The sequence below is a fragment of the Phoca vitulina genome, unplaced genomic scaffold (genome assembly GCF_004348235.1).
Source record: "Phoca vitulina isolate PV1807 unplaced genomic scaffold, GSC_HSeal_1.0 scaffold21, whole genome shotgun sequence".
Taxonomy (NCBI): domain Eukaryota; kingdom Metazoa; phylum Chordata; class Mammalia; order Carnivora; family Phocidae; genus Phoca; species Phoca vitulina.
Window position 1 is genome coordinate 31,968,602 of NW_022589724.1, and position 9,245 is coordinate 31,977,846.

The 9,245-nt window shown below is 64.9% G+C and overlaps 1 protein-coding gene across 1 annotated transcript in view; it reads right to left on the minus strand.

The window, feature by feature from the left end:
* NACC2 (NACC family member 2) overlaps positions 1 to 8,490 on the minus strand; it is a 31,232-nt gene extending 22,742 nt beyond the window's left edge. Inside the window, 3 exon segments of the mRNA XM_032418490.1 lie at positions 5,782 to 6,196; positions 6,198 to 6,727; positions 8,082 to 8,490. Of these exon segments, the coding sequence (XP_032274381.1) occupies positions 5,782 to 6,196; positions 6,198 to 6,665 (883 nt within the window). The 5' untranslated portion in view covers positions 6,666 to 6,727; positions 8,082 to 8,490.
* Between the last annotated feature and the right edge of the window lie 755 nt (positions 8,491 to 9,245).

Genomic DNA, 9,245 nt, shown 5'->3' on the forward strand with positions numbered 1-9,245 from the left:
TTTCTGGTACGAAAAACGGCGTTGGGTGAGGCCGCCACACACGAGCTGGGGAATACGTGACCGCACGGCACGAGGGGCCAGAGGGGACGGGAACACTTGGAGGCACAAGGATGGCATCACTGAGAAAGTGGATGGGCCGAGGGGGAGGCGTCTGAGGGCACGGGCCACCGAAGCACAGAGGAGGTCAACAGTGGGGCCAAGGAGGAAAAAGTCAACCCAAAAGGTGCCGGCAGAGGGGCGCCCAGGTGGCTCTGGTGGTTGAGCGTTCGACTCTTGATTTCGGCCCAGGTCACAATCTCAGGGTCGTGAGATCGAGCCCCGCATCAGGCCCCTAAGCCCTCCGGATAAAAGACGGATCGTGGGACCGCAGGAACCCGCAGTCTCAACCATGTGCCATGTGTAAGAAGCGCCCGTAGGACGTATGGCGCCAGCGTGGTCAAACCCCAGGACGCAAGGCGCCACGAACGTGGGAGCAACAGAAGCTCCAGGAGACACACATCACCACAGCTGGAGCATGATGGAAGAGGAATCCGAATCGTTCTGTATCTAAAGGAACAGAATTTACCCTTAAAAACTCTTGCACAATTAACAACAGTACGAAACCAAATGCGACATGGCTTCACCAGCGAATGAATTCTATCAAACACACGAGAAGGAAATAACATCAAACTTACTACACAAACTCTCAAAAACGAAAGGAGGGAACAGAAGGTTTGCATTCCCCGGACACGCAAGATGCTGTGAGAAAGCCACAGGAGTCTGACCTCCAGGAACACACATGCAGAATTCCATAAGCAAACAGTAGCTAATCGAACCCAGCGCTATACAAGACCCGCAACACATGACGACTACGTGGGGGCTATCCCAGGTGTGCACGCGAGCTTCAACATCTGAAGGTGAGCTGACACAGCACGTCTGCAAAATTAAAGTGAAAACCCATAAAATCATTCATGACAAAACAACTCTTGGAAGACCAGCGAACCTTGCAGCAGTGGGGCGTGACACACGCGCTCCTCACGCGACCTGGCGGTCCCACAGGCACGCCGATGTTCGCAGCCGCACGATGACCACAGCCCCCCTCCAGAGGCCACCCACACATCTGCCACCGGGGGCCACGTCCACAGCTGCGACCAAGGCGACTGAGGACCAACGCCACATGCATGAATCGCAAAACATGGCGAGAAAAAGGAAAGACTCCTTTCAGTACGATGCCATTTGCAAAGATTCTAGAAAAGACAAAGCGGCAGGGACAGAAAGCTGGGGGGGGGGGGCGGCGGGGGGGGGGGGGGGGCGGGAGGACCCGGGAGACACTGTACGGGAGGCAGACTGTTGCTATCTTGTGCCACTGTGACCGTGGTAGTGGACTGATTCCAACCACCCGCCTCATCACCCTTGGAACGGGCCTGGTTTACTGCATAGAAATGGTTGACTAAGCACTAGAGCAGGGGAGGGAACAGAGGGACTGACCCACGCAGCACAGACGAGCCCCTCGCACATTCTGCTGACGAGAGAAGCGGGAGCTCGTAGAGCACAACAGCTCACCTGATGTTCTAGAACGGGCAAACGCATCCCAAGGGACAGAAGGCAGCTGGGAGGCTGTGGGGGGCGGGCGGGTGACCGTGCTCTGCTGTCACAGCCCAGACTCAGGGGCCTCTCACACCCATTTCCTGGAGGCACAGAAGTGAGACCTCAGTAACAACCGTAGGAGGAACCCCGGGGTCCTCAGGGTGGAGGGTTACGCGTGAGGTTGCACAACGCGCTTTGTCCTCTACCTGAGACAGGAGACACTAAGGACCGGGGAGCCAGGGAGGCCACCCCAGAGGCTCTCGGGGACAAGCCCCAAACCGCAGCTGGAGTGTGCCGCCGGGCCTCCCAACACCCCAGGGCCGGCACCTCCCTCGTGCTGCCTTCAAAGGGAGGGAGCCCACCCCGCCTCTGCTTGGCCCCACCCCTCGCCAGGCCAGGGACAAAAGGCCCCTGCTGCTCCCCAGGCCCTCCCAGCGGTGGGGCTGAGCTCCAGCAGTGTGGACACCCCCGGACAGGCCGGGAAGCCGTGAGAGCTGCTTGGGATTGGGATTCGCAGAACAAACCTCACCTCTCCCCTTCTCTATGAGAGCCCCAAGCGGCAGCTGAGCTGCAGGTGGGAGCGGCCCCCGACAGGCAGGGGAGGGGTGGAGGGGTGGACAGCTGCGGGTCGACACAGCACCGAGCTCATGGGTGACACTGCACAGGGCCTGGTCCATGGCAGAGCGCGCACACTCCTTCCGCAGCTCACAGGGGCCACCTGCAGCTTCTGCTCGCAGCAGGCGGAGCCCGGAACAGATGTGCTGCCGCGTGCCAGGACCCCATGCCGTGTCTGGTGTCGGGACAATGGGCAGACCCAGGGGAGCCGGCCGGCCCCCAGAGGGAAGCGGGAGCAAGACGGGGCAGGGCCACCGCACATCCCGGGACGGCGCCCACGGCCGCCGCACACCCCGGGACAGCAGCCCACAGGGGTCCCCTCCTGGGAGCAGGTGAAGGTGGAAGTGCCCGGCTCGGGGTGCCTCTGTCTCTGACATCCGCAGGAGCAACATTTGCCCACACCAAGGGGGGGCTGGGCCTGCAGCGGAAGGCGCCACGGGAGCCCTGGCAGCAGGGCAGGGGCACAGAAGGTGGCCCCTCTGGCCAGCCTCACCCCACCTGCGGAGACGGCAGAGCGAGCCCCCTCCCACCACACCCTTGGTCAGCTCACTCTCCCTGGCCCTGAGCGTCACTCCCGGGGGTCCAGGGGCAGCCCATCCTGCCTCAGGGCGACCCCCGGCCAAGATTAAATACTTGTTCAAGGTCTTGTTTGCTGTCTGTCTGCCCGTCCGGGCCACCACTGCTCACGGCCCGTGGGAGCAGACCCCTCACCACACTGCTTTGCCCTCTGTGCCCCGCCCACCCCTGAACCAACACCAACCCCCACCACCTTGACGGGGCAGCGCCTCGCTCCTGGAGCAGGGGCCTCCTGAGCCCCCGAGGAGACCCCGCCCCAAGCCAGGAGCTGTGGAGAGAGGGGAGGGAGCCTGACCCGCCCTATCGACACCCCCTGCCCCTACTCAGCACCTTCCTGGTCACTCAGTCCTAAGAGCAACGAATCAGAAACAACCCCAGCGTCCTCGGGGACTAGATAAATCAGCTCCGGTGTCTCCGTCCCGCCCAATGGACGATGGATGAGGAGGTGCAGGAGACATGGGGACAGAGGCCCTGCGGGAACACAGTGGGACCACCGGGACGGTCAACTAACCTCATCTGTCATGTTTAACTCCTTGATTTCCAAAACAAGAGGCTCACCACACAGGAGCTGCTAATGGTCCTTCACAAGACGGAGAGTGGAGATGGGGGCACCCCTGTGGCGTCCCACACCTTCCTACACAGACGGTGCTGGCCAAGACCCTTGAAGGTCACTCGGGCCCACCTCTCCCTTGACAGGTGGGGAAACAGGCCGGGAAGGAGGGACTCCCACGTGTACTTATATGGCAGGGGTGCACCTTGGAACACACTCCACCAGCTCCAAGACAGGCCTGCCCAACCCGCGTCTGGGCCCCAGACTGGGGGCAAGCAGGCTGCTCAGCGGCCCGGGGGGCTGTTAGGATGTCCCCCAACCTGGCCAAGCCAGTGTGCAGAGGGAGCCCGGCGGGCGGGCAGGCAGCCTCTGAGGGCAGGCCCCTCTCTCTGCCTGCTTGCCCCCACGGCCCCCTCCCCCACAACCCTCTTCCCAGCTCACCCGGGGCCCAGTGATGGCAGCGACGTCACTGCCAATAACCTAGATTTTAACCAAGAAATCACACACCCCCCTCCCTGCCCCACTTATGGTCTCACCGAGGAGAAAACCCAGAATGTAGCACCCCGAGCCGGCCCCAAGCCCTGCCCGCCCGTGCCCACTGTCCTCTCCAATTTCCCATCCTCCCTCCAACACCCCCAGGAGAAGGGGGTAAGGGGCACTGATAGATGGGTGACCCCCTGCAGGCACACGGCCCTGGGCCAGGCCTGCGCCCCTGGCATCTTGTCTGAGAGCTGGGGGGGTCGGGGTGGGGGGCTGGTGAGAAAGCTGGGTCACGGTCAAGGCAGAGGGGCAGCCCCGGGCAGCTCGGCCTCCAACCCCTACCCAGGTGTTCCCATGGCCACTGTCCCATTGGCTCCTTGGAAAACCCAAGGACAGATAGGCCACTGTCCAGGTGAGGAGAGGGCCCCAGACTCGTCCGGCTGGACGGGCAGGTGTACTCAGATGGGCTATGGCATTGTACCTGCACCCAGCAATCCCAACACCTCATCCTATTTCTCAGCATCCCACTCCTGCCAAGGCTCATGGCCACATTGGATGGAGACGTCTGGAGGCTGGGGTCCTCTCCCAGCTCCGGTGTCCCACTGTGGGCCACTGGTGGACGGCCCCCGCCCCTGGACCCTTGGCAGATTCCAGCTCCCTCGGGCTGGGTCTGGGGCTCCACATGGCCCTTCCCCGGGTCCCAAGGTGGCCGTCAGCAGTGGGCAGAGGAAACCCCACAGGGCACGTTCCCAGAGGCCCCTGAAGGGCCGAGCCAGAGCCTACAGGTTTCCTGGTATCAGGACACCAAGCCCTTCCCTCTGCCACTCCAAGAACCAAGTCCAGATCAACGTGGTCTTCATGCTCGTGTCCTGTGGAAGTCACTCAATATGACCACGTACATTCAAATAATGAGCTCTAGGTAAAAATCATTCCCTCACAGCCCCTGAGGAGGGCAGGCGGGCGCCCCCCGGCTTGGCCACACCATCCAGTCCTTGGCTGCTCGCGGGGAAGCGGCCACCCCAAGGGCCCCAGCTGGTCAGATCAACCAGTACCGGCCTAGAGGTGGAGGAGTAGATGGGGGGGCAGCATCTGCCCCATCAGGGCACCAGGACATAGGGGAACAGAGGGGAGGAAACAGTCACCACACTGCCCCTCGGGGCCCCAGTTCTGGGACGTCACTTCCCGCTAGCACCATGTGTCCAGAGCCAATGCACTGGGCACGGGCCCTGCATGCAAATGAGCAGGCAGCGGGCCCAGGCGCACAGCCAGTTTTCGGGGAATACGGACGGCAGGTGGACACCCGATCTGGGGCCCCAACTACTGGACCCTCTACCTAGCAGACCCTGAATGGTCTCCAGGGCCTGGAATGCGATCCGTAACACCATGTTAAGTGGGGGCATCTCGGGTGTGCAGGCCCCCAGTGGGGGACCCCCCACAAATAACGGGGGGCAGCTCATTCAGTTCAACAAGCACTTTCCGGCCTGTCCCTCAGTGCTGGACCCAGGGAGGTGGCAGCACGTGAGCCAGGTACAGGGGGGTCTCTGGCCTCACTGACAGTCACAGGGAAGGGCTGAGGTCAAAGGTCAGGCAGACTGGGCCACACCGCGTCACTAAGGTCTTGAGCAGGTGGGTCGCACACTACCCTGTGAGCCCTCGGGCAGGTCCCTGGGCCACTGAGGCCCCCAGTGTCCTCTGTGACCCGCGCAAGAGCGGGCCCCGTCCCACAGGCTGCAGCCTCCCGGGGCGGGTTTCACCCAGAGTTAAGTGTCCGGTCCTCAACCAAGGCCCTGCCCCTCTAGCTCAGCGAGCCTAGGTTGGGGACCGTCCCCTGCACTCCCTGGCACAGCGGCCTCCCCGAGCGGCCACGGCCAGGCTGCCAGTGCCACGGGGCCGAGGTCAGGCTCACCTCGGTACCCACGGGGCCTGGAGGCGCGCCCACACACACTGGCGGGTGGCACGGTTGGGGCACGGGGCCAGCCCCCACCGCGCGTTACCTGCGTAGCTGCCAGTGGCCTTGATGTACATCTGGCCGTACTGCTCCTCCACCATGGTGTCGTAGGCCTCGTCATCCTCCTCGTCCTCCTCGTTGTGGTAAGACGTGGGGCTGTCGGTGGTGGGCAGGCTGCTGGCCCCCGGACTGGTCCGCTCCCCCTGGGAGTAGGGCACCTGCTGGATGCTGGGGATGAGGGTGGCCAGGCTGGGCACCCCATAGTAGGAGACCCGGGGCAGCTTGAGAGGGGCTGCGCCCGCCACCGTGGCGCCCGCCACCGCTGTGCCATCCCGGGGCCCCGTCTCCAGTGGGCGCTTGGGGGCCAGGCCCGGGCCGGCGGCCGGCGGCAGCTCCATGGCTTCATGCTTCACACGGGTCAGCAGTGGGATGGGCACGGAGGGGGACACGACGTAGGGGGGGGGCTGCGGGGGCGGCCGGCTGCAGCTGGGTGCAGGGGCTCTGGGGCTCAGAGCTGGCGTCCTCGATCATGGCGGTCTGCGAGTCACAGTGGGGCGAGCTCACCTTGAACATGAGGTCTGTGCCGCGCTCCACGATGTGCTGGATCTGCAGGAAGCCGGCCGTGTACATGACCACGAGCTGCTCGCTGGCCGCCATGGTCAGCCTGCCCGTGTAGCAGAAGGACAGGATCTGCTGGAAGCAGGCGGGCGGCACGGTGCCCGGCAGCTCGAAGGCGCTCTTACTGTTGCCGCTGAACAGGTCGCGGAAGTATAGGCTGCTGGCGGCCAGGACGGCCCGGTGGGCCTTGAAAGCCTGGCCTTTGACCACGATGGACACATCACAGTAGAGGCCCAGCAGGCGCTGCTCATTGAGGCAGCCGAGCACAGTGTTCCCGAAGTTGGGGATCTCGATGTGCAGCATCTGCGACATGGCGGGCAGGCGCTAGAGGGCGGGCCTCAGACTCAGCGCGGGAGCGCCCGAAGGGGGCACATCTGTGGGGAGAGAGGGCACGGGGACACCTGGTCAGGCCCCCAGACGCCAGGGCCCACCACCAAGGACGTGCAAATGCGCTCTGCCCCAGTGAGCCCGTGCCCTCCTCCACCCCTCCTCCATGCGGTGCCCCCCCCGCGGTGCCCCCCCCCCCCCCCCCCCCCCCGGCCCTCCAGCAGGATCCCCTCCAGCCGAGGGGCCCAGGGGAGGTCCTGGGGCCAAGCTCCTCATGGCGGGCGGCGGGACCCTGCTGGGCTCAGAGCTGCACAGCCGCATTCCAGCCAGGGGCATGCCCCCCACACCTCGTGCAGCTCCCAGAGCCCACCCCCAGGAGAGCGCCGGAGCCCTCGGGCAGGGAAGACGCGGGGAACAGAAACGGAGGCCTGCACTCTGGGAGGATGGGGAGGATAGAGGACAGAGGACAGAACACGGAACAGGGCACCGCCACCCGCGGCGGCTGCCAGGGGTGAGGGTGGCGGCAGCTGGGAGGGGTAAGGGTGGCGGGCCGTGTCTGCAAACTCTTCTCCCCAAGAAAAAGTTAGCAGCAAAGGAGCCCCTCCCAGCCCTTCCCCTGAGGGGGCTGGAACCCAGGGCGAGCGAGCGGGTCTTGCAAGGGGGTCTTTTGGTTTCTGGTTTGTTTTCTTCTTTTCCCTCATAGCACTAGCTGCACGGAGGGCCCACACGGGGGGAGTCCCGCCCCAGTGGCTGAAGAGGAGGGCCAGGGGTGGGGGCGCCCAGGGCAGTGAGCCGAGTTAGCGGAAGCTCGAAGTCAGGCGCCCCCCCCCACTGCCCCTCCCCCTGGGACGGGCTCCCCAGGCCACCGGCAGGGACCCGGCCGGACCAGCAGCTGGGAGCCTGGCGCAGCCCCACCTGCCCGCCCTCCCAGTGCCCCAGCTCCCCACACTGGCCAATCCCTGCTGGCTCGGTCCCAGCCCAGGTGACTAAAAGGGTCAGGGGGAGACGGGGGGGGGGGGGGGGACCGGCAAGGGCTTGGGATGCCGCTCCCTCTGCCGCCGCCGGGCGCCCTAGGGGCTGGGGGACGGAGCTCCAGCGAGGTTGATCTGATGCCCGGTTCACAGAGGGGTGGGGGCTGGGGACGGCCGGGCGGAGAAGGCGCCGGCCCAACTCCGCACAGCGGCGCCCGCACAAAGGGCTGCTCTGTCCCGCGGGAGGAAAGTGCAGGCGGCCGCAGAGGCGCCGGGTGGCCGGGGAGGGAGGGCGGAGGGAGGGCGGAGCGCCTGGACCCCGGCGACAGGAGTTGGGCAGATGGGTGGCCGCTGGGGGAGGGCCCGCAGTGCCCCCGCTGCGGAGAAGTTGCCGGGCCGGCCGTGGCACCGGCCCGCAGGGGAGACCTACCTTTGGCGGCTGCCGCCGGTGGCCCGGCACTGCCCGCTCAGCCTGGCAGGGGCAGGCTCGCCGGCTGCTCCGGGAATGCAGCAAACGGAGCGCGAGCCCTTGGGGTGGGGAGGGCGCGAGGAGCCGGGGGGAGAGGAGGAGGAGGAGGAGGAGGAGGAGGGCAGAGAGTCTCCGCGCTGGGCTCGGCGGCCGCAGCTCAGCTGCACCCAGCCCGGCTCTCCGGGGCAGCGCACAGCATCTAAATGAAGAGGCCGGATGCAGACGGACATTCAGGCAGCTCTCGGGAATGAATAGCCGCCTTTGATTTCGGAGCCCAAGTAAATGCCAGCTCCAGCCCCAGCTTTAAAAACAGTGGAGTGCCGGTGCCAGAGGAATGCACGGCTCCGGGTGTTGGTACAAGACAGACTTTGATGACTCACCGCAATGCAAACAAAGATGGCAGAAATACTGTACTGTACGTGGGGAAACGCTCCGTGATGCCACGGCAACTGAGTGCCCGAGATTTATGGTGCAGCTCTGCATGTGAATTACCCAGTAAACTGCCGCTCTGCCATCCCGTAGAGCCCGAGCGTCAAAGCATTTAAACTATTCCAAACAGTCTGCAGGGCTGGCAGGGCCACCCAACTCCTCCAGGGCGGGCGGGGGGCCAGGACACAGGGGGGCACGGGGGAAGGGGCTGGGGGATCAAGAGGGTGGGGGAAAAGGCGGACAGGAGGATAAGGGGACGGGGGACAAGGGGATGGGGGACAAGTTGGGTAGGGGAACAAGGGGGTGGAGGGACGGGAGAAGAGGGGACAAGGGCAGGGGACAGGGGGATGGGGGACAAGGGGGAGGAGAGGGGACTGGGGGGACAAGGGGAGCAGGGGACAGGGGGATGGGGACAAGGGGGATGGGAGGGGACTGGGGCACAAGGGGAGCAGGGAGATGGGGACAAGGGGGATGGGAGGGGACAAGGGGAGCAAGGGGCAGGAGGATGGGGTGGGAAGGACAAAGGGGATGGTGGGCGTAGGGGGGGTAAGGGGGATGGTGGGTATGGGGGTTGGGGAAATGGGGGACAAGGAGGATGGAAAGAGACGGGGGTGGACAAGGAGATGACGGGACAGGGGGATAAGGGGGACAAGAGGGTATGGGGGATGAGGGGGCGGGGCAGACAGGGTAAGAACT